Source organism: Strix uralensis, chromosome 6 (assembly GCF_047716275.1).
Source record: "Strix uralensis isolate ZFMK-TIS-50842 chromosome 6, bStrUra1, whole genome shotgun sequence".
NCBI lineage: Eukaryota > Metazoa > Chordata > Aves > Strigiformes > Strigidae > Strix > Strix uralensis.
The window spans coordinates 17,823,297-17,848,928 of NC_133977.1; the positions used below are offsets into that span (position 1 = coordinate 17,823,297).

Genomic DNA, 25,632 nt, shown 5'->3' on the forward strand with positions numbered 1-25,632 from the left:
GCTGGAAGCTCTATTTTAAGCCTAAGGGAAGAAGCAGCATCCTAAATAATTCAAAGGCAACTAAAATAACACGATGTCAAAAGTCTACAGTGTCAAGATAAGTCTAAATTTAATGAAAATTCGAACTATACTTAGGACAGGTTTTGAGTTTGACATTTGATTGCTTTGAAACTCGAAGTTATGCGGTCATTTTACGTGAGAAAAAGGCTGAGTTTTAGCAACAACATACACAAAGCCAGCTTTTACCCTATCAAGTTTCTAACTTTCAGCATGATGCAAGAGACAATAAAAGTTTAACACAGACAGACTGAAAGGAAGCAGGATGGTGCCACAACAGTGAAAACATCAGCTTATTATTTCACCAGCTAAATATTGTCAAGTCTTTCAGCAGATAAAGAAAAAGGCTGAGAACTTGTGTACAGCTTATCAGAAGCGGTCTGCATTTGTTTCAAAGTGTCACATGATTACACCGAATTTAACTAAAGCAAATTTTTGTTTTAGCCATGGATTTGTTTGTTTTTGTCTCCTCAACCTCACCAGGACTTACATTAACATTGTACTGCAGGTGAACTATACACTGAAGGTATTAAAAAAAAAAATAAAATCCACTTTTCAAAAGCACCCTTAAAAAAAAAAAAAAATCAAAGACCAGAAGACTAGGGTGTAGCAGAATTTGTGTTACTTGTGCAACTGCTGTTTGGCATCCATTGCACTTCTGCTGGTACAGTTTTTAAATTATTGGCACAGGTAAATAATGAGGTCACATTTCTGCAAATAACACCCCTGTTCTCTATACCCTGCTTTATTCCCAAGAGCTTTATCTACCTAGTACAGTGAACAATGCAGGGTCCTGTGGAGAAAAAACTGTATGCAGTCATACCTGAGCCACTGTACTCATCACCATTTTTGAGGCCTTCTTTTGTATTTTAGGTTATTATACACAACAAATATTAAAAGGACCATACTTCTCATCATGGTATTTTCTCTCCCAAATTCCAAGTTTGCCCTTGAAAGCATGTAAACACTACAGATCTAATCAAAATTGTCACTTAAAAAAAAAAAAAAATTCAGGAACATCAGATAAAACCTCTTCCCTCCTTGCTTCTCAGAACATGCTAAACCACTTAGCCTACAGTTCCCATGAAGCTTCAGTCATATCTAGAAAGCTGTTCATTCCAGCTAGTCCTAAATTCAGCAAAAAATAATACCAAGTCTTATACAAATGAATGCATTAGCCAAACATTTATTGACAGAGTTTGTAAGGAGACTTACAAGCAGCCTGCATCTACCACAACCACTTTCTAGAAAACTTATGAGGATTATGTTACTGGAAACTCTGGGCTGATGCCCCACATATACTGTCAGTTAACATTTCCAATCACTCTTCCACAGAAGACAAGCCTTTACTCTTTTTGCATGATGCCTTTAGAATAAGAAGTTTCAATAATTTTAAAAACATTTTTCAGTTCCTGAATTCTCCTTCCACCTTCCAAGTGAAAACTGGCAGTAAACTATATGAAGGTACGTTGTTTTCCTAAAATTATTACTAATATTAAAAGAATAATCTTGCTATCTTATTAAAGGAGTCAAACTCAAACTGCTTCATTTCCACTTTGCTTTTTATAGAAATTTCTGGCATTAATGCTAAATTCTTCTTTCCAATGCAAGTGCTACATTTTCAACCACAGCCTTTGCTTCCTTATTAGTTTTTAAATGTCTTATGGGAAACTCCTACAGGTTCTTAGGCAGATTCTGGTGAACGATAACTGACAATAAAAAGAATACCTATTCTCCCTACATTAATAATTAAAAGCAAACTCACTTTGAGGAATACGTCCTCAAAGATTTGTCTTCATCCGTATCCCACCCCACAACTTCAGTCTAAAAGCCACAATTACTAGGACTGGTTATTTAAATAAAAGTGTTTTTTCTGTGTTATATTTCTACCTATTAGATAATTAAAGGTTTAGCATCTGCTTTGACTTTCTGTTCTATTTGTGCTATGTAGAGTAGTATTTAACTATGAATTTATTTTGAGGTTTTGTTTGTGCCTCCTTCAAATGTCCTTTAAATAATGTATTCAAAAGCCTTTGATATTTAACCTCTTAAATATCCTCACTGTTTTAAGATATGCTCTGCTTTTAATACTCGTATAATTAGCCATTCTTACTGTTAAATTTAATTCCTAATTTTACACAGCCATAATGCCACTTACTCCTATTGCTCACTATAGGCACATGCAATCCTCAATCATAAATAAGACAAACATAATATTATATCAAAAACACATCATAAATGCTTTAAGTATCAGAGAAAGCATCACCACACACAAGTATTTTATCAGCACAGAAATCTAACAGCTAATGTTTAGATTTGCAGATGCATGGAAGAGCCTTAGTGAGATGTCAAACTTAAAACAGTGTTTATGTTGAAAATAATCAAGTATAGTTTTATTCTTGCTGTTTCTTCCATCCTCCTCTACTGCAGCCTCTCATCTACTAGAAGATAAATTGGAAAAGTTACCTGAACAAATGACTTGTTTTTAAAAACATAAGATGCTTATCTGTACTGTTGAGATGTGTGCATGTTTTAGTGGGTTTTTTCCCTTATTATATATATTTATTTCATAAAGAAAGGCTCAGTAATTAAAGAAGCTCTCCTCTCTTCTATGGCAGCTGTTTAACCTTTCCGAAGCCTGTAAATATTTTAACAGTATCCATTGACAACATTTGGATTCAGGCATTAAGCTACAGTGCTGTTCAATGGGCAGCTGGCAAGCCTTTCTCCCATTTCCATAATACAGCACAAACACACTGCATATTTGAGTTGATTTGGCAATATTCTTTTATCAGGACACATGCTATCCCCGGAGCTGAACCAGATGACCAAATTAAAAGTGTCATAACTCAGATACCACACAACAGCCCAGTGTTTGTTAAATTCACTCTTTTATTAGTACATCAACACACAGAACCAGAAGCCTGTGTTTCTAGCTTTCTGATAAATCATTCCATTTAAGAGACACTTGATTCTTTCATTTCAGTAAAAGCTTGATCTGAAATATATTTGTTGGTATGTTCAGAACTGGATGTTTCTCGTTCTTAAAGCACTAATCCACAAACCTGTGGACACGTAGTAATTTCAGCCTCATGCTGGACATCAGTAAAACCCTGAATCCTACAGCAAAAGCATGGACAAACCTCAGACACTTCTTTATCTAAAAGTAGCAGCTACACATATGTATTGCCAAATATATTATAGAATGATAAGAAACAAAAATAATTTATCTGTAGCTTGCAAAATGTTATGGTTTTCTTACATCTCTGCCTGTTTAGATTTATCTGCTGTCTCATTTCAACCTGAAGTCTGAATGCTCTGTGGCAGTCCCTGTTCTGTCTGAACAACCACCAGCACAGTCACTCTGGTTCATAATTAAGGAAGGTAATGGCTACTCTAAGTTAAGAGACTAATGTCTCCTATATACATATCAGTTAATTATATGAGAAGTTCTATATTTGTAAATATCAGAATTAAGTTAGTTCTTAGACTATGAGACATCCCTTTAAATAGCAGACAGCAAATTCAGAATTGACGACCAACTGTTCTTGTTTATCTATATCCATTATTAGTTCAGCATCTCATAAAGTCAGAACAAAGATATCTTCACCAACACACAGCTACAAGTGTCTTGTGACATGCTCTTTTACAAGTTACACTCTCCCAGAATGAAGAGATTTTTTTTAAAAACATTTTGCAGAAATTATATTTTACACAGCAATTGTTTAATAAATCTCCACTCACTAGTTTTGGCAGAGGCACGAATTTGTGTGACAATGACTTACGAAAAATTACTTTCACTGAACATCTGGTTTGCTCAAGAATTAATCTAGTTGTAAGCTGAATACTACTTTATCTAATATAACAAAGGCGATATCTAGTGATGTGATATGAATGACTGACAAATCAGCAATTGCACAAGAAGGAAGACAAGCGCAAGCTACGTCAGGATGAGATCATATTTGGCATGCAAAGGTCAGTGTTTCACACAGGGCTTACAGTTTAACATCAAAGATCATATTCTTGTTGAATTACATGTGTCTCACCACAACTAAGCATAATTTTGCGAAAACCACATTCCTTTGAGAAACACAACTACATCATCATTTAGGTGAATAAATTCAGTTCAATCATACTGCTTTATGCAGTCCTACAATAGTCACATCTAAAAGCTGACCTGATCATAAACTTTTTTAGTTTCTTTACAAGTACTCTCCAATTTTATACATGGACAGAGGTTGAAAACCTCTTGCAAGCAAAAACTCACATTATTTAATATAAACTGATGAACCACCCCTTATGATTTCATAACACTCATCTGGAAGGTATACATTTACTGCCACTTGCTGAACATCACATTAAATGCCCCAATCTTTTCATGCAGGTGACTAAGCGATTCAGTTGAACTATAAAATATTGTCTGGGAGGCAGTACTTTGTAAAACAACAGTGAAGGGATGCTGACAATACAGCAGGACCCCTTCTGTCAGTGAGAGTAGGTCAGCTTGGCAAGTCTGTAACACCACACAGTGAGACAACTGGTATGTTCTTGCTCCAAGTCAACTTTTTTGACTATAAAGATCGCCCTCTTTTACATTGGCTTTGGCCCAAAACAAGGCAGTTGATGCTAACAGAATTCCCCCCAAGGAGCACACCCTTGAAAGGATCCAAAGACACATAAATTTATTCTCACAATTCAATGTCAAAATTATCTCAGTTCTATATAGTATGTTAGGATTAAGACATGGTAACAGGGAATGAATGGAAATTATTCTCTTTTACAGACTCTTCTCACAGCACAGAGCAGACATTATTTAAATGACCTATTTAGTCCTCATAACGCAAATGTAAGTTTCACTCAATTAAATACACGTTTATATGTTAAAGCTTCAGCTTCTAAGTATTTGCACTGTAATGGTCTTCCGAGAAGAGACAGCCATGTAATTACAGAAAAGCTAGCACCGCTAGCACACCACAGTTTGTAGTACTTCACTCACAGTGGTCTGCTCCTGACTAACACAGAAATCATGATTTCCCCCAAGACCATTTATTTTTCTCATTCAAGTCTTCCTGACTGGAATTCTTCCTGTAAGGCAGCCTATAAGGACCCCAGATGGGGAAAAAGTAACTCAAAGTAACAGGACTTTAACCACTTCAGGACATTTCTAGGATAATGCATATAGTCACAACTAATGGTTTTTTTCTGTCCAGTTTTTGATCTAGTACTAGAAAATGCTCTCCTATAAAAAAGTACCACATCTCTTTCTATGCTACAATATTAAATGAGAAGATATTTATAATATATAGATATCCCTCACTATGCTAGAGAGAAAACTACAACGTATTTATCTCAATACAATCAGATTTTGTAAAAACAAATGAAAATACAGCACAACATAAGAAAGCACATTTAAGATGAGAGCTTATACACAAGTCTGCTGCTCTTAACACAGCAAGGGATGTGATTGTCTCAGCTATCTGCATTAGTAAAGAACAGAACGTTATGATTAGCTTTACAACTGCTAACAGACAGAGTCCCTACTGTATTAATGACACTAAGATTGAATGTTCTCTCTTTGAAATGTGAAGCACAGGCTAGAAACTGGCTGCAGAACAGACTCCCTTCAAACTATTATATCACCTACAAGATAAGGCAGTGTTTAAATGAAATCAGTGCTTTACTGAAAACAAGAGTGTAAGACAAAGCTCAGAAACACTGTAATACAATGAAAACTCAAATACCATTTTCTGAGGTGCATATGGCAGCTAAGTACCTGCATTTATGCCTCTGAAACCCCTCCTGAAGGCAATTAGCAATTTATTTTTTTGATAAAGAAGAAAAATCTCTTTTCATATAAAATGGTATTTGATCGCTTTCTGAGTATATATAGTAAATATCAGAAGTATCAGAAATCCTGACATGCTTTATGTCTAAGAGTCTGAAATACCTATCAGAGTCGAAGAGTCTGAAATACCTAACAGAACAACTGGAGGAGATTAAATACATATAGTTAAAATCTTACAGATAAGACAGAGGTTAAATCTCTTTAATTTGAATCTGCAGTAACAGTTACTTCATAGAATCATAGAATGGTTTGGGTTGGAAAGGACCTTAGAGATCACTTAGTTCCAACCCCCCTGCCATGGGCAGGGACACCTCCCACTAGACCAGGTTGCTCAAAGCCCCATCCAACCTGGCCTTGAACACTGCCAGGGAGGGGGCAGCCACAGCTTCTCTGGGCAACCTGTGCCAGTGCCTCACCACCCTCACAGGAAAGAATTTCTTCCTTATATCTAATCTAAATCTGCCCTCTTTCAGGTTAAAACCATTACCCCTCATCCTATCCCTATACCCCCTGATGCAGAGTCCCTCCCCATCTTTCCTGTAGCCCCCTTTAAGTACTGGAAGGCTGCTATAAGGTCTCCCTGGAGCCTTCTCTTCTCCAGGCTGAACAACCCCAATTCTCTCAGCCTGTCCTCGCAGCCTCTGATCATCTTCGTGGCCTTCTCTGGACCTGCTCAAGCAGGTTCATGTCCTTCTTATGTTGGGGGCCCCAGAGCTGGACACAGCACTGCACGTGGGGTCTCACAAGAGTAGAATTCCCTCCCTTGACCTGCTGGCCACACTTCTCTTGATGCAGCCCAGGATACAGTTGGCTTTCTTGGCTGTAAGTGCACATTGCTGGCTCACAATCAGTTTTCCATCCTCTGCTACTCCAAAGTCCTTCTCCTCAGGGCTGCTCTCAATCCATTCTCTGTCCAGTCTGTATTTGTGCTTGAGATTGCCTCAACCCATGTGCAGGACCTTGCACTTGGCCTTGTTGAACTTCATGAGGTTTGCACAGTCCCACCTCTCCAGCCTGTCCAGGTCCCTCTGGAAGGCACATCCCTTCCCTCCAGCGTGTCGACTGCACCACACAGCTTGGTGTCGTTGGCAAACTGCTGAGGGTGCACTCGATTCCACTGTCCATGTTTCCAACAAAGATGTTAAACAGCACCGGTCCCCATACCGACCCCTGAATAACATCACTCATCACTGCTCTCCACTTGGACATCAGAGTATTATAAAACATGAATTAATTTTGTATACTGATCATAATTAACATCCAAGAAAAGGTTAATAAACTAATATTACAACAGTAATATTATTACAGCCGTGCTGGTCTAAGGCTACAAGGCAAAACTGGTAGAGACTACCTCAGTCATATGAACATAAAAATGTCACAGACACACATGAAAGCATGTCCTTTTTCCAGCCCCCTTCGGTTCACCCAACAGAGCTCTTCTCCTGCTGTACACTTACATTAGTAAAGCATTTTCAGCTATCTGCTGCATATGCACTTATATAAGAAGTGTTTCATGCTCCTGTGTAGGTTATTGAAGGCTTTGAACTGACAATCAATATGCTTGATACTCCCATTGTCTACCTAACCTACTGGAAAAAATTTTTCCTAATGACTTCAATAGAAAGAACCCGTGTTACCTATTCTACATGTAATTCAATTATCTTAGAATGCACACATTCCTGCATTTGGATGAGAGGACACCAGTTTACATCCATACCAATATTCAAGTGAATAACAGCATTGTACATTAACAGAAAACAGAACAGAAAAACACCAAAACAACCACTTGAAACTGAAAGTCATCAAAAAACATGACAGCAAGTTGCATCCTTAACAATGCTTTCTTTGCAGAAAGTTTGACATCATCATTTAAAAAAAAAAAAAAAAAAAGACAAAAACCTCAAGGCAGGAATAGCTCATACTATTAACAATATAATGCTGTGATACAACCCCAGTGACTCACATCTAAACTTGACTAAATTTAATGAATTGTTAGACTGCTTTCATGCAATATCAGATGCATCATAAATCATGTGTGGCTTCTACTTTCATTGGGCATCTTAAACAGCAGACTGTAGTCTGCAGCTTTATAGCTATTGCCCTACAAGATAGCTTTCAGGGGAACGGAAGCAAAAAAAAAAAAATAATCCAAAACCAAACCCCAACCTTAGATTAGAAACTGCCAGATGAAAAACAACTGAATACCAACTAAAAATGAACTTCCACAGCCACTCAAACATAATCTTAAAAGGATGAAAAAAAGAAAAATAAACCACCTCAAACATGGTGTCATCCAAAGACCCCTTCTGCAGAGATCCTAGTTAAGTGCTGCTGCCTGCCCAGATCTCCAATTGCTAAACTGCACAAGAGGCAATGAAAAGAGAGAAATGCCTTCTTAATGTTACTTTGCACAAAAGTAATTAATTGTTGCAAAGGCACCTGATGCTGTCAGAGATGTCAAGTGATCACAGAGAACAAGAGTCATGACTCAGGATAGATGGTAAGATGGTAACACAGCATTATACATCACTTTAAAGCCATGAAAAGCCTTGCCACTGTAGCACAGGGTGCTATATTTAACATACTATCACGAAGGACCTGATGATCTAAAAAAAGGCAAGACAAACAAGGCTACTTATTGCAACAATCTGAAGCATCACACACAAAAGGGGCTTGGATTTTACCATTTCTTTTGCTAACAAGGCTGCAAAAGCTAAAGCCACATATTCAGGATTTGTGGCACAACAAATTCCCATCTTACTCAACCATGACTCTCTAGCAGTTTTTGTAGTGTGGAGAAATTGCCTAGCTTTCCTTCCCAGAATGTCAGCCACAATAAAGTCATGACAGCGAAACATACAGGATATGATACTGCACTTCACTGGACAGTTCCAGGTATAAAGAGACTTCTTCCCAAACCACTATAACCTGTCACTGGTGATTATTTATTGCTACACCTTCCCATTGTGCTAGATGCCCCAAGGAGAACAAGTACAGCACACAGATGTTTTCAATACATGACTGAACAATCTAATTTACATTATGGCTTCATAGCATTTTACATCCTAAAACCTAGCTTCTTCACTTGCTCCTAACTTCACCAAACTTAATCCAAGATGAAACAGTTATACTGGATGCCTCCCTCAAGCAGAATGAGATATCATTTTAACCTGAACCAGTTTAGAGAGAAAGAGAAGGAAAAACCAGTTTTGTGTCTAGAACTTTTTTAAAAAGCAAAGTGAAGACTCCTGTTTTGGAGTCACTCTAGTTGCCTTCAAATTTTTATTTAATAAATAAAAAATTTCTACCTAAGAACAAGTCCTTATCAACATATAATCCACCTAATCGTGCCCTTAATGTAAGTCTGGAAGAAAAAAGGCTAAAAAAGTCACAGACAGCTCATGGAGGCTGAGTATATAAAAAGTTTTGGGTTTGGGTGGTTTTGGTTTTTTTTTTTTTTTTTTTAGAGTCCATCCTCCACCACCTGAGAACTGAGTAGACTGCATACACATCATTCCTATAAAGAAACTGAACATCCTGTTAAGTGAGCTAAAGCATACATTTTAACTAGCACTCCTTTATTTATGCAAACTTCCTGCTAGCATGGGGACAACGTGGAGATGGAAAGAAAGGTTCCAGCAAAGGGGGAGAAGATATAAGACAGACAAAAGAATTTTATACAGAACTAGCGAGGAAAGAGACAAAGATCAGCTGCGGAAAGGAATTCAGAGCTTGGCTCATCTCTGCAGCCCTGTGTCTCCCAAAGCTGAGGAAAGCCTGGATTCTTGGAGTCTGTTCCAAACGTCTTTGTTCTTCTCACATCGATGAACTCACTGGCAAAACATCCATCTCCTCCAGTGCTAGTCCATTTCCTCCTGCCATTGGCATTACTACATTAGTTTAAAAGGCAAAGGTCTACGCAAATATGTTTCAACCCAACAGATCGCCCACGCAGGTAGCAGTAAGAAGACATACCATGCTGTTATGTTTGCACTAGTTTTATTTTTGACTACACATAGAGCATTAGGGTTGAAAACGCGCACACAAAAATTAAGAAAAGCTACAATTAAGACTAATTTGTGCAACCTTCATCCACTGCTTTATTATGCACTTGGGTTGTTAAGATGGTCTATACTTAAAATCTCACATTCTATGCTCTTGAGATGGGCCTTCTCTAAAAATGAACTGGGAAGAAGAACAAGAGAATGTTTGTTCTACCTTTAATGTCCTACTGGTTTGAAAAGTTAAAGAAATTGTGACACACACAAAGCATGAGACTACAAAGAGAAAAGGCAAAACAAAACCAGAGAATAAGGCCACCAAAAGCTACCCTTGCCACTGTGTTCCTGTGTGATTGTAGGCCAGTCCTTTCCTCTGCCTTTACAGTTATTTTTTGTAGTTTCTTATTTTACAGATATCTATTTAGATAATCTGCAATTCAGTTTGTGTACATACTCAGCATGCCGGGTGGCAATCAGGACCTGTGCTTTAAACATATGAATTGCTTTACACTGTATAACGCAAATGGAGACTGAACAGTATTTTAATAACATTCCTGCCAGGTGAAGGAAATTCATTATTATTAACATAGTACTTAGATGTTATGGTGATAACCAGCAAAAGACGACTCAGGAGTAACTTAATAAATCTGCTCTTTGGGAAGGCTTTTGTTATACAGTTTAAGTGAAACCTGAGCTGCACAGAAAACAGTAAGCATAAAGCTACATACTAGACAGCAGTGAATTAAATTAATACATCTTAATGCCATGGCCCTACAAATCAAAGAATTATGTGAACATGTGCATTCACACAGTTAAAAGATATAGCTACAATAACTGCTTAAGCCGAACACTGCAAGTCACACCTTGCACGCAAAAAAGCCCAACCTGAACACCAACTCAAGAGAAGAGGTTGTAAAGAGTCTAAGTGCAGTTACATCCTTACAGAAGCTAGACAAGTCTATGTAACTTCTAAGAACAAAAAACGTATTGAAAGCTGTTACAGATACATTTTAAATACCTGATCTCCAAACAAATGAGGAAAAAGACACACAAACAACCCCCTCCAAATATTTACCTTACTGCAGTACAGCATCCAAAGCTCATACAGCCTCTCTCGGGATGCCATTCCTTCCCTTCCTCTTTTCGTCGATACCAGCTACTTTTGTTCAAGATCCTACCATGCTCAGTTCCCAGGTGCTCTTTCCGCAGTTTGTGCTTTATTATTACAGTTATATCATAACCCAAGAAGTAGTCAAGGATGAAAATAAGAGGGTCTCAGTCTCTCCTTTGCAGGTAAACAACGTAGAACAACACAAGCAACTGCAGACGAGTGCCGAGCATGTCCGTTCTTCACCAGCGCTGCTTCAGTTTTAATCTCTGAAAGTGAAAACATACCCTTCAGGCCTTTGGTGGAGGAAGGAAAAAACAAATCCGTACTTAAAGCCCACAGACGACCTCGGGAATTACGCGGTGGCAGGTCGCGTTGCTTTCGTCTCTGACATTATTACCCTTAAGACGGAGAAAACTGGTTTCTAATTTTCGTGGCACTTTCTTTTTTTTTTTTTGCAGGGAGCCAGCAAGGGGGGAGCAGCAGGGCTGCTGAGAGGGGACGCCGGAGCCCCGAGGGCGCGGGGAGAGCCGGCGGTTGCGAGGGAGGGAGGACGGCCGCCTCCCGCACGCCCGGGCCCCGGCTCGGCTGTGACAGCCGCCGCCGCCCGGCTCCCCCCACCCCTGGGCTCCACAGCCGGCCCCGGGGCCCGCCGGGCCCAGGCAGCGGCGTCTCCCGCAGATTAGCGGCTGCCCGGGCAGAGACGCCGGCCGCGGCCTCTCCCGTCCCCCACAGGGCGCAGGAGAAGCCCTGCCCTGCCCCACCGCCCACTCCCGGGCGAGAGCCGCTGCCCCGCGCCGCCACCACCTACCGCGCCCGCGGCCTCCCCCAGCTCCCCCCGCGCCACCGCGGCCTCTCCCCGCAGCCTACCCGGGCCACGGCGGGTGGCGGCCGGGCAACGCCGCGCAGCAGCCGGGCTGCGGAGGGGGCCGGGCCTCGCCACATCTCCCGCCCCGCCCGCATTCCGGCACACGCCCCGGGCCGCCGCCGAGGGGCGGGGGAGGCCACGGGCGCCATCTTGGCCGCCAGCAGGGGCAGCACCTCCCCCGCAGGCGGAAGGCCCGGGGCCGCGCTCCAGCGCCCGCCCGGCGGCCCTGACGCAACGGTTCGGTCGGGGGCCGCTGGCTGGAGCCGGGGGAGCCCGGCGGGGCGAGCCGGGGCCGCTGCGGACAGTCCCGGCGGCAGAGCCCTCCCGCAGCGCACGGCCCGTCACCGGAGGAGCAGCCGGTCCCTGTCAGGCGGCGCGCCCCTAGGCCGCACGAGGAGCCTAAAAGGATGGGCATTCCCAGTCCTTGTGGGACAGAGCCCCTCAGGAACCCTCCCTACTGCTTTATAAGTGATTAAAGGTTATCAGGCACGTACGTGTGTTTTACATACGCTCCAGAGAGGCCTGCCTGCATAGCCTGAGGAGTGTGGATACATACATACTGACAATCTGCTACTGCTTTAAAGCAACCCATACCTGGTATGCAGAGCTTGCGTAGGACTAAGACAGCATTCCTACAGTAAGTTAGGTTTCTAAAGGAGACATGTGAAAAGACATTCCTCAGCTTTCTGGGGTGGCTCTGGCAGTGCACTGACCCTCCCCAGGGAGCAGTGCTCCAGCAAAGAACTTTCCTCCTGCTCGCTCAATAACGATCCTTTCAGCGTGACTCGCCTGGGGCACCGGCTTCCCTCCATGACCATCTGCTCCCTTGGAAAGTGAAGCTAGAAATTAATGTTGTGTCAGGCTTCAAGGCAGTGAGAAGGAGATTTAAGGAGACCTGGACCTTCTCCCAAGTTTGTTGGGAGAATCACAGCCTTGCAATCTCTGGCCGCAGCCCCGGTCCTTCTGCCACTGGGTCATCTCCTCACCGATGTAAATGTTGTACATCACATCTCATGTGAGGAAGCATTCATTGCCATTCGTTGCATAGTCGATTTCTTTGCAGGGGATTTGCACGCCACTGCAATGGTTTCGTGTGAGGTTTGGAAATCCTTTGCAAAGGAATTGACTGTGGAATATCATTGTATCGTCTGCTGTATAAAAAATTGCTAGGGATGGATAAGTGTCACCAAGAGCCCAGAGACAGTCTAAGATTGGTCCCTGCAACATGCCTTTGCATATTTGTCTTGTTTTTACATCAGTGAAGTTTCCCTGGAGAAATTTAAGGGCTAATCTGTGCTCAGTGTTGTATCATGTGGATCAGCACCGCCAGAGTGGGGGAAGTATCCTTTACTGCAATATCTAAACATAGTTCCTAGCACAGATAGAAGGACACTGACAAAAATGAGTCTGTAAAATTATTTTTAGTCGTGTGATACATGTGCTCTGGTACTTGCTGCTAGCCACAATAGTCTCCCGCCTTGAGGTTGCGACATAATTTTTTCCATCAAGAAAAAAGAGCTCAGAGTCCAGCTCTATCCTCAGGGCAGGATCTGCTATGCTCAAACCACCCTGGACCCCCTCTCTGTGAACAGTCTCCAGGATCAGAAGAGATTCTGCCTCTTCCCTAAGGGACTTATCTCAGGGCTTGAGTTACTGCTAGGAGCTCCTCCCTAACAGCCAACCTGCATCACCTTTGAAGCAAATGCAAACCAGTATTATTTGTCCCTTCCACAGTAATATAGGGAAAATAAGCTCTTTATAGCATACTTTTTGTGTTATAAATCTTTATTTCATCTTCTTACAGCCTTTTCTAGGCTAAACAACAGCCTGTTTCAAACTTCTCTTACAGCTTGCTACCTTTGAAGAAGCTGAGGCCAAGCAAAGGCATGTCAAACCCAATTCCTCCCTTGAAATACTGCTTTGCTTTTTTGCTTTACTGACTTTTGTAAGCAATAGTAGCTGCTCCCATATACAGAAGTCCTACAGCAGGCTCTAGTGAAACAACAAAAAACGATCCTCTGATAGAAATGGGAGACTCCGCCCTTGTTAAGAGCTGCCGTAATTAGGGTGCTCACAGACTATAAAGCAGCCATTTTCCACTCTGCTGGAGTTATAGTGACATCGTTATCTTTGTGGGGCTAGACAATTGCTACTGCTTGTATAGACAGCTTTCACCTTATGCAGGTGCTCTAGAGGGAAAAATAAAGTATTTGTGTTTTGTAACAGGATAGTCTTTTCCAGTGGCATACAGGGTGAGTGGTCTCCTGGTCAGACCTAGAGATTTTCCTAAACCAGGTAGCTCACTGTAAAATTGAGGTGGCTTGTGGATGTTGGCATCACTGGGTGTAGATTAAATCTAGTCTCTGTCAGAACGGACCGACATTCAGTATTCACTGTAAGTTCTTTCTCTCTCACAGGCAAATATAAGCAATAATGAGAGAGGACAGTGGAGAAAGGTGGGCTACAGCTTTGGCCCCACAGGTGTAGTATAATTCTAGGTGAATCTATATTTTAGTGTACTTCATAAAGACTCAGCTAAGGAGATAGTAGTCAAAGAATGGAGGAAGATATGAATGTTTATGGATTGAGCTAGCTGTGAAAGCTAATATTAGATTTTTCATCATCTTCTCTTCCATAATTATGTATCAATCGTTTCATGGACCTTAAATAGTCAGGTAGGTAGTGTTCATTTGTATTTAATTGTTCCTTAGCTGCTGTCTTGTGGTAAATTACTGTTTACAGCAGTGGTTGTTTCTTACTTTGTTCACTATTCGTGGTTTTGTACTTTATCTCTCTGCAGTAGCTGTATGTTAGTAACTCAGTCACCTTACTTTGGACTGAACTTGTCAGTCAGCAAGTTCAGGTAACAGAATGGGTAGAGAACAGGGTGTGAATAGTGAGAAGGCATGAATTTGAGGTTAAGGAAAGGTTCAACAAAGGAGTGGACTGCATTGGATCGTGGCCTTGAGGCAAGGGACCTCTGAAGTGGCAGGAAAAACCACACACCTTATAGTAATACTTTTGTTAAGCTATACCTATTTTCTGTAGAAGCAAATGAAAAAGACAAAAATCTGTATCTGACTTTCATATATTCTCAAACATGTTGTTTGGCTCTAAGGCTTCTACTGAGATCATGCCCTAGGCCAGCAAAAATCATGCTGAGATAGGTCTATGGCAAAGCTTTTACCTGAGGTTTTGCTTGATATCTTAGGGCTAATGCTTTGTTTACTAAAAATGGAGACCTGAAATATGCTTAGAAATGAACCTGCCTCTCAACTCTTCCATCTCCCATTACAAACAGACCCTTGCACAGGAGGAAGGAGTAATATTTACATTGTAGGCAAGTGGCCTTGGCAGTTGTGTGTAAAACTCCCACTATCAAAATACCTTTTGCTGTATGTAAAGAAATAGGCCTTTGTGGATGCTAGTTTCTAGATGTTCAAGCCAAATTAACTTGAGATTGCATTTTGTGTGGCTACCGGAAAGGAGCAAGCTGGCTCTTGCAAGATGCCAAGGCCACCGAGATGGTGTTTTGCTGAGGGTAGCACAGGATCGGCTTGCCTTGAGTTTCTCTGGCCATGACTGCACAAAATGAGTGTGCAATTGTTCTATTAGGTAAGACAGTAAACTTAATTATATGTCACCTTATTCACATTGTACCCCAGGTAGTTCAGGGCTTGTTAGTAGCTTGCAAAATTTGGAAATGAGAAGGAATTTGTTTGCCCTTTGACACATAAGCTGGTATCTAGGGATTTTAGTTGCTTTCTTTCAAAGTGTTGGAGACTGGCCACAGCTAAAGCTGCGAGGTGATGGTCTGGCTAATAGCATTAAGTCCCTCTGGCCCCTGGCTGCTCTGCTTTCATATATGCAGGGTTAAACCATTCATCAGACTTACATTCAGGAAGGAATTTACCCCAGGGTAGCCTGGGACCATGGTGAGTGTTTTTGTCCTTCTCCGTCCTTCCAGCTTGTTTCCACAGGGGGCCTTCAATATAATGAATCTCCTGCTGTAAAAGGCCCAGGCAGCGACTTGGTCTCGGTTTCTTTTGCTGTAGCATAGGCTCCCTTACCACAGGCCTTCAGTTTGTGGCTGTGCTAGGAATGTTCCTGTGTAGGGTATATCTTAAAGACTCTTCCTGACTAAATATAGAGTATGTGTTTATATGCTTTGGTCTGCCTAGGTTCTTACAAGCTCTAACAGCCAGTGAAGATTCATGGATGGGTGTTCAGGCTTAGAACTGCCCCTCTCTGCTGTCATTTAGTTAGCTATATTAGAGCTAGCATGTGTAGACTCATGCTATAGCTGTCTTTCTTTTGCAGATGCTCAAAGACACCGGTTGTTACTGCACAAGATTGCATATAAAAGTGTTCTCCTTCCTCCACCGAACTGACTTTTCACTCAAAGTAAGCTGTCCCTTACTGTCTACCCCACTGTCCAGTTATTGCCAGGGATCAGTGAAGTTACCATAGTTGCACTTCAAATCATTCTGCTTTAGTTAAGAAGTTGTTTAATGAATGATTGCATTATGTTGCAGTGCTCATCAGATCTGGATCTGCAGCATGGCTCCTGAAAGCCATCAGTGTGTCAGGGGAAAAAAAAAAAAAAAAATGTCAGCAACCAAGGTTTAAGGATGTGTAGGTGTTAGTAGTCTCTGGTGATGTCTGAACTTAATTCTGTCTCAGCTGACAGGGTATGGTTGTCCTGAGAGTGCCTGCTATAGCAATTTGGGGCCTAACTCCTCTTGGTTTGGGGAAGAATGCAAATGAAGAGAACTAACTAAAGGGAAATGTGCTTAGGAAATATCAGTTGCTGCTAGAGGTGGGATTATAGCAAAATGTTAGCACCATGGCCTCCCAGAAGTTAGGTGTTGGCTACAGCACAGTGCCTGCTTCTGAGTGGGATGTGAAACCAAGGCTGTGCCCTTGTAAATCCTCCAGGGACTCTGCTAGCCTAACTCCTGACACAGAAAGGGTATAGAGACCTCCTGAATGATGGCTAGTGTTGTAAAACTTAAAAGCAGAGTTTTAAAGATCCTGCAGTGTTGTGTAAACAGTGTGCTGTTAAAGTATGTGTGAGACTTGTGGGGGCCCACTTTGCACACTGAAAGGATTGTAGACTCCTTAACATAATGGGTCTCTCTTCTGGTTTCTAACCCCAGACCCTAGGGAAAGTTACTACTTCTCTGCGCTACAGAAGGTCAACGTGAGTTCATGTCTACAAACAGTATGAGGTCCTGGCTAAACAGAAGAGCATAGTGTAGGCCCTGAGCTGGAAATAGGAGCAGGGCAGTCCTGTGCAGAACTCTGGACTTAATGCCAAGTGGCAGCAGGAACTATTGGGCACCAGGACTGTTTTTTTCATCATGAAGTGAATAAGCAACTGAAAGATTTATTTTGATACCTGTAGCATTACAATAGTCATTGACAGAAATACTTTTTATTAATAAAGATGGTAAATACTTTGCTTTGTCTTAAGTTATCTAGTGTCACAGCTGCAGGTTTGGTATGCAGTACCTTCATGATGATACTGTGGCTGTGAACTTGCCAGTCTGTTCACAGGAGAGCTACTTCTGAGAAGGACGTTGCTTTTATGGGGCCACTCAAGATGTAAGGTATGCCCTGGAATAAATTCAAGCATGGAATCAGTCCCATGGACTCAGTTACGGGTGGATTTTTGGATTTTCATGATCATAAATGAAGAATGTATTTATTTTTTTTCCTCTATGGTCTGAAATAATATTTTTCTTCAAAGATGCTATTTTTAAATTGATCTGAGGCTGCAGATACAAGTTCAGCTTAGCAATTTAGATGCAGGTTTTCTCTGAGCTTGGGTGTTACCAGCTCATCTCCACTGTACTGTACTCCTACCAGTAAAGCAATCACAGGCTCTGAGGTCCACCACAGTCAAGACACTTTCTGACTCTGGTGGGCTTTAAATCAAAGGCTAAAAGCATTGCAAGAAAAGGGAGCCTAATGCATGTAGGCTCCAAAATTCCTTGGCCTTAATAAAGTACTAATGGTGGTACTCATTGACGTATGGCTTAGGAAAGTGCTGGTTAGGAAATATGCACTGCTGGTTGGAAAAATCCAACTTTGGCAGTCATGGCACCCCAGTCAGTGAATCATCTGTACTTGCCAGACATCGAGACGTACTGCTGTCCTCAGAAGTGTGGCTGTTCATAGAAAACGCAGCTTCATTCAAGTATGTTACAAGACTGGATGTCCCTATAGTGAGAGTCATCCTGGAGAGAAGGGCAGTTATCCATGAACTCCAACACCCTGCCTCTGAAGTCATTCCTCTTGGATCTGTGGCCAGCTGTGCTCCTGGGGCTGTGAAGGCAAATCCAGATGTGGAGGCACAGGATGTCAAGTGGCAGTTCTAGGTGACTACAGCTTGCTAGATGCAATACTGATGCTAGCAACACAACAGTGAATAGCCACTATTATGTGCAGAGAAGTGAGTTTAACAGGAGTAAATCTGACTGGGTCCTAATTTAAGGCAGCAGTTCTGTGAATCCTTTCTGATTCAGTGAGAGAAGAACTGCAGTTGCTCTGAAAGAGTTGCAGTAGGGCAGGAAAAGGAAGTGGGGTCCAGCCAAGATCACCACACCTCAACTGTACATGCAGTAAGAAATAAGCTCAGTGATATACCTGAATTGATACAGCAGTCATGTGCCCTTAGTGTTCCTAGATGTTGATGTCATAACTGGACAAGGCTCTGGCTGGGACAGAGGGGAGCTTTTTCTGGTTCTATTTTTGTTGCACAGCCTTAGGTGGGCAGGATTTTTTGCTTTTCATCTACTAAGATGATAAACTGTTTCAAGACTCTTTCTGACTCTTGTATCTAGCACACAAAAGATTTGATATAGAAAAATACTTTCTGCTCTTGCATCAATGCTCAGTACAGTTTTTGCACGTGCTCAAGTGCAGTTGTATAGACACAAGAGTACTGCTGCTGTGCAAAGACCAACACCTTAGTTTAAAACAAAACAAAACCCAACAACATTTTAATATCTACATTTGTGGAATCAAACTTTCTGAACACTCTTGTTCTAAATCTGGAAAGCATGCAGAAATGTATCTGAATTTTAGGATTTTTTTTCTACACCCATACTAATTCTCAGTTTCTCTGCTCCTTCTCAGATACTTCCCATCAGTCTCCCAAGTCAACTTCCCTTCAGTCCATCTTGTTCCCATTCTCCTCATCTTCTTTCCCTCTACAGCTTGAAAGGATACAAGAGTGTCTGCACTAGCTTTCAGCACTTAGACCCAGAACTTGGCTTAGCTAGGTGAAGCCCAGAACTACATGTCAGAGAAAAAAAGCTGTACTATCCTATGCAGATGGAATGTATCTGGAAACTTGCTGTGATGGTCTATGAAGCTTCTACTGGACAGGAAAACTGTGAATTGTATATAAAGCTTACAACATGGATGAACTTAATTTTTCATGAACATTGGAGGGACACATTCCAGCATCAAGGCCATTCCTGGGCCAAATCTCAAAACCCTAGCCTTATGTGTGAGTATTGAAATCTTTCACATCTTGGCAACCTCTCCCCTCTTAACTCTTACAGGGAATGAGTCTAGGATGGAAAAACAGATCTATTCTGGGCTGAAGTATTCAGGAAAAAGAAAAATCTATCATGAGGCAAATATGCCTTCATTTGCAGCTCAAATACATGGTGGTGTCTCTACAAGGGGATCTGTCAGGTTGCCTCTGTAGTAGTGTAGTCACCAACTTTGCCTACCCTGAAAGGAGAGTATTGACTGGGGCACAGGAGATGTGGTTTTGTTCTCAGCTCTGTACTAAACTTCCTTGTGTAGATCATGTATAGCCGGAGTGGTTTTAGGAGATTGGTGAAGTGCTTTTATATACAAAAATAATAGATAAACATACAATTAAAATTAAAAAAAATATAATAAACTCCTCCCCAAGCACTAACCAACCATTCATTTGGCTGAGAATCCCAGTTGACTTATCTACCTCTTTGGGAGCCTAAACCCCATTAGGTGAACTTGGTAAGTGTCTTTTCTACTACCCTCCCTCTACATAGATATCTCTGGGGAAGTTGTTACTTGTGTCAGACCTGTGAAAATGGGATGTTGTGCTCTAATTCTAATATAGGCAGTAATATACATGGAGACAATAGGGAGAACTTACTGCTGTGATGATACAAGTACTAATGGAGTCATTGAAGCCCAAGTGCTGGTAGTCAGGATAGTCTCCCTTCCTCAGGAAGTACTGATGGCCTATGTAGTTGGGACATTCATAGATTGTCCAGCAGCCAGTTTCCACCTTGACAGAGTTGCAGTGGTTGAGGTGGGCATGCAGGTCTGGCTGGTCTGTGGTGGCTTCGCAGGAGCAGCCCTCAAAGTCTCTGTCCTCAAGAAAGTGATCTGCTATAAAACAAAAGTAACCCAAATCACCCTGGAAAGTATTTGAAAGCTGGCTTTGTTTTGCCTAGATTGTACAAGATGATCCAAAGACTGCAAGGGACCATAGGGACAGTTCTATGAGGCTCAAAGACTAGCAAAGCCCTTATGTTGAATTTCTATAGGATGCACGGACTGATGTCTTCATTTTCCCTTTCATCATGATTTCATGCTGGAAGTAGTCTGTCAGCAGCTTCATTACAAGTTTTTGGAAGCATTTGGAGAAAGTGAAACCCAAATTGCTCTTTGACTGAAAGGTCCATGGGTGACTTCTGTGTATCACACAACCATTAAACTTTGTGCCCTGTTAATCTCCTGCACCCATCCCTGGGCTCCTAGAAATCTTCTGCAATGTAGAATACAGACAAAGGAAGGAATAATTCTACATCTGAATTATGCTGAAGCTTTCACCTCTCTTAATGATACAGGAACAAAACAAGCCTGTTGTGTCTAATCTGAATTAATCATTGAGCACTCTAGGTCCTGTTGGGCAGCTATATCTTAGCAGAAGTAAAATTAAATTAGAGATACCTAAACTCAGTTGCATTGCTTGGTGATATTTATTACATTTGTTTGGAATAGAGTACTTCAATCTTATTTTCCTGTACATCTTAGAAGTCTAAGAACATATAAACTTTAGGTCTCTTTCAGCAGTTGACAAACTCAAAGGGAAACTAGCCAGACAGAAAAATAAAAACAAAAGATGTTTATGTGTAAATGTTTTAGCATTTGAAAGCTTCCAAGTACACTATAGGCTTTCTTTAGGAAACTTACCAAGGAGCTAGATTATAAAACAACCACTCAAGGCTTCCTCTCTGCTAATTTGTTGGTAGACCAACAAACTATGTTTACAAACATACTTGCCTACAGGGAGCTATGCATGTACTAGCTTGTTTGTCAGTGCTCCATTCACTCAGCTGTTCTTACCTTTGCCCTTTTTGCCAGGGTTTAGCTGTGAGACCTTGGCATGCAGGAGGAGTCAGCAGTCCTTTCTATAGAACGCAGTGCTGCATCCACAGAAATAGGATAAAAGAGAATTTTGGGTTCAGTAAAGAGAATGAATATACTGATGTATTCTGGGGCTATTTAGGTAAAGTTATTCTGCTGCTGATCATCTTCAGGTTCTAGCAGGAACTTTTTTTCTCAGTTTATGCCTCATTTGAGTAATGGGAGGTAACCTGAGCAAAAGTTTTGTGATACCAGTGCTAGATCAGGCTTTTAAAGTATTTTCCATTCAGTCTAGTGAAGGCCTAAGTACAAACCAATGTTAAAATCTCAAGGAAATGTTATCTATTTGAAATAAAAAAATAAAATCCAAGACTGTGTTTCAAAGAAAAAAGATAAGCAGCACAGTTTTAAGTTATTCTCCTGGAGTTTTAAATATTTCTCTATAACAACTTTTTTCCCCCCCCCCCCCCCCAGGGACCATTCTTTTTTCTCCTTCCACACCCACGTTTAAACTTACCTTCACAAAATTCTGTCACATGCAGTGCCACATTTTCATATTTCCTGCTTGTACTTCATGGAGCAATAGTTGATCTTTTTGTCTCACTGGCTTCTTGTTCAGCCAAAACACTACATGTTTGTGCTTTCTTGCATGTGTCTTTCACTACGAGCCTTGTATGGTGATTTCGTGAAGCTACAAAAATTCAGGGGCAAATCTTCAGCTGGCCTGTTTTTACACAGCTCTGGTTGTGCCTCTGATGGGTGTTGTAAATGGTATTACTCCTGTCAGCCTCTCTCTTGGAGGTGTTTCCTCAGCCGGAAATGGTAGCCTTTACTGAAAGCAGACTGCGGGTAGAGTGTGAATGTAAGTCTAACGGTTGCTTCTGAATACCTCCATCCTTTCTTTAGATCAAAACTAACTTCTTCCTGGTGCTTAATGCTAAGAAAATTGAATTCACTTATGGGAACAACTTCTATGTGCAAGTCTGTGCTTGCATTTCTCAAAGATCTTTGACAGGCTCGGAAGTGTTACACTTTTTTTTGTTCTTTCTGTGATCATGCTTGTGGGGCCTGCTTGTCTTTTGGGTCCGATATGGTCCTTCATAGTTTAATACAGTGGGTACTGGGTTTGGTGATGAAGTTTGGAACTTGAAAGACCAGAGTAGGGGCAGTGATATGTGAATTCCTTATTGTAGCTACAAATGTAGAGCAGCCGTCATGGGTCAGACTGGTGGTCCAGCTAGTCAGGTAACTTGGCAGCAACCACAGCCATGAGTTGGCATGGAGGGAAGGGTAGATATGAAGCAAATACATATGATACTTTGTTCAAACTTCAAGACTTCAAGTATTTTTAGCTCAAAGAGGTTTCCTGAGCAGGAGGTTACTTCTCTCTGGTTAAGCAGAGACTTGTCAGCAGACTTGTCTTCCAAGTTATTCATCCAGCTTTCCCCTGAATCCTGTAGACTTACACCTCCTATGACCCTATGCTACAGATGGGTTGTCACTGCAGGAAGGGCTGTGGGTTGATCTTAAACTCTGGAGCCAAAACATCTTGTTAGCCAAATAGTTTCCATGATTTGAGGAGTCTGGTTATTTACATCTGTTCCAACTGCTCTCAACTAGTATGCTGTTATGATAGCTGCTTTTACATGGAGATTGACTGCTTTTGCACCACAGAAAAACTCAAGCATACTGATAATCTGAAAACAGTAGTGAGTGTTTGTGTAGAGAAACATACCCTGCATGCCAGCAACTGTAGTGCCTGCTACCATCCATAAACCCAGCTACAGGAACCTAGAAGACTTGTTAGCGACAACTTGGATGCTCTCTGTGAATTCTCAGTGCTCCTCTCTTCTAGCACCCTTGTTCTTAAGGTCTGCCTAAGATTCTCTGAGCATTTGTAAACAGAAGCAAGTAAAACCTCTCAGTGCTCCTTGAAAACTAGGAATTGCCACCATTCCTGTCTCAGGTGGAGAAATTTGGAGAGGTCTAGCCACCCCCAAACTCTAGGACGCAGCAGAGTCAAGAATCCAGACATCCTAACTATTGCTCTGATCACTGAATAGTACATGTCTGTTCATTCTTGCCTTTGACCAAAGGAATGCAGCAGGTAACCTACACATCACTACATAGCCATATTTCTCAGTTGAACTAGATATGTTGTTGGAGTACGTGGGCATATGTTAATTGCTATCTAGGGAGCTGGTCTGTTTTTTTCTTTTATTCTTGCTGAAGGCAAATTAAATATTTTGGTTCCCTGTTCTAAGCAGGCAAGTAGATACTGTGCTCAAACTGCTGTGTAACTTTGCAAACCTGGGTTAGCACACTAACCTAAGCATGCTCATACACATATTACAATCTGCAGTTCCTATAAATGCTCAATATTAGGCATTTGTGAACAAGAGGAAACATGCTTTTTCACACCTCCGCCTTGAGAGCTGAATTGTTCATGCTCCATTTCTCTCTGGCTGAAGCATAGTGTTCTTATGTACATTAGGCATTTGCAGCAGCTGAACAGCCTACTCTGTGCAGTAAAGGACAAGCAAGAGGGCAGAGGTAGGGTCCCATGTACATAAGAAAGGACAAGAAGGGCAAAGAATAGTTCTATTCTCCTCTCCAGTGTTGTCAGGGAAAGGCTGGTGAGGTTCACTAATAGGCTATTACTGATGGGTCATGTGAGCATGAAATAATGGCTAAATGAGGTCTCTGACATTAGCAAGTGGAGATGTGAGTTTTAATCAGTCTGCCTCACTGCTGTAGAAGTTGCTTGGTTTTATTCAAAGACTCCATTATCAGAATGTTTACTAGGCAAAACAATCAATCAAAGCTTACCATTTAAAGCCCAGATTAAATGATTTAATATTAAACATATACTAGGTAAGGTTGCAGAGTTGTCCTAGTACTTCTGTGCTCTTTGTACTGCTTTCTCTTTCCAAAAGTCTCCAGCACCTTGCTGAAGAGCAGTAGTATATTTGCCTAACTATCACTGGAAAAAAAAAAACCTAGACTCCACTACATAAATGAGAAGAGGTATGTTAAGATGTGAGATCCCTTAACTGTGTTTTGTTATATTTTATTACGGCTCTCATTCATTATTGCTCAGAGTGCCTGCTGGCACAGGATTCAGTGATGATTAATTAGTAGGCATATCATAATTACTTGAATGATAATTAATGCTGCAATGGTCTTTTTCTAGCACAACAAGACATTGTCCTATTTCTAATAAACACTGGTATGTTTATTTAATTCCTTTTGCATGTAGAATACCCTGGCAATTGGGAGGCTTGCCTCAGTCTCCTGCTGCAGCAGATCAGTACACCTCTGAAGTTAGTACACGCAGGGCGATTGATACCAGCTAAACATCTAGTTCATGAAGTACAGGTTCACTAAAACATGCTATATGAAGGTGCTGTGATTTAAGGATCTGGAAAATTGTTTCTGGAGGAAGCAGCTGGGATAAGACTGGGAAGCTTTGCTGGACTGGTGGTAGCACCGAGCAGCTTGTTTGCAAGAAGAATTTGATGCCAAATACAGTGTTCACCTTGTTCTGAGTTCCTCTGCATCTTTCTGTCCTTTTCTTCCTCAGTCAGTACGTCACTGGATATAATTATTAATGGGACTTACTTTTCTGTTCCACAGTACATGTTAATTTAAATAAATGCTAAAGGTCAAGCTGCATATTGTTAACCCTGCTAAGTGTAGAGCTGGAATCTATTCCTAAATCAAAACTTGTAAAACTGGGGAAAAATTAGATGAAAGAATTGGACTTTCCCCTACACCTACCAGGGTTAGCAATATGCAGTTGGACATTCGACTGTTGTTCAAATTGTCATGTACTGTGGAACAGCTGGATAATTGTGAATATTTTTTAAAGTATTCTCCCTCTTCCCCCTAAAATGTGAGAGAAATCGGACTTCTCTCTGGACAGCACAACTTTAATTTGTTCGTAGTACTGAAGGAAGATCCATCTGAACAAGGATTTTGGAATGCTTTCACTGTTTATTTAGCATGGGAGCAATAACTCAGTGCAAGTCAGCCAGCCCCTGCAAAGGGACAATTTTGGTATTTACTGCACCCCAGTCAAGGGAATCTTCTGTATTCCCTGGGTTTCAGTAAATAGTGTCAGCCCCTGAAGTTGAGCATTTCTTACAAGATCCAGGAGCCACCTAAAACATCGAGGAAGAAGATCTCAGTGGGATGGATGTAGCCTGGGACTGATAGGCTATCACTGGTGAGCTCCAACATTTGGCCTTGGAGCTCATCTTTTTCACAGAGCTGAATCTTGTGGGAAACAGAATTCTGTCGTGGAAAATCCAGCAGAAATGTGGGAAAGAGAGAAATTTAACTGATTCTGACGTTACTGAATGAGACAGAC

The 25,632-nt window shown here is 41.4% G+C and overlaps 2 protein-coding genes across 12 annotated transcripts in view; both read right to left on the reverse strand.

The window, feature by feature from the left end:
* NBEAL1 (neurobeachin like 1) overlaps window positions 1-11,976 on the reverse strand; it is a 91,478-nt gene extending 79,502 nt beyond the window's left edge. For 9 of the 11 annotated variants that reach the window (XR_012629448.1, XR_012629447.1, XM_074873022.1 and 6 more), the window contains exons 1-2: window positions 11,882-11,976; window positions 10,979-11,280 (exon numbers count right to left, since the gene is read on the reverse strand). Coding sequence is in view for 8 of the 11 variants with exons in the window: in XM_074873022.1 (XP_074729123.1) it covers window positions 10,979-11,029 (51 nt within the window). In the remaining 3 variants the exon portion in view is untranslated. Of the gene's footprint in view, window positions 1-10,978; window positions 11,281-11,411; window positions 11,784-11,822 lie in introns of those variants that run through there. The other 2 variants (XM_074873017.1, XM_074873018.1) reach the window with 2 other exon arrangements.
* Window positions 11,977-17,935: 5,959 nt separating this feature from the next.
* On the reverse strand, window positions 17,936-23,002 carry LOC141945555 (gamma-crystallin B-like). The gene is given in 5 exon segments (XM_074873969.1): window positions 17,936-18,178; window positions 18,490-18,494; window positions 18,994-19,017; window positions 20,037-20,279; window positions 22,996-23,002. Coding segments are annotated over 5 exon segments (522 nt in total).
* Between the last annotated feature and the right edge of the window lie 2,630 nt (window positions 23,003-25,632).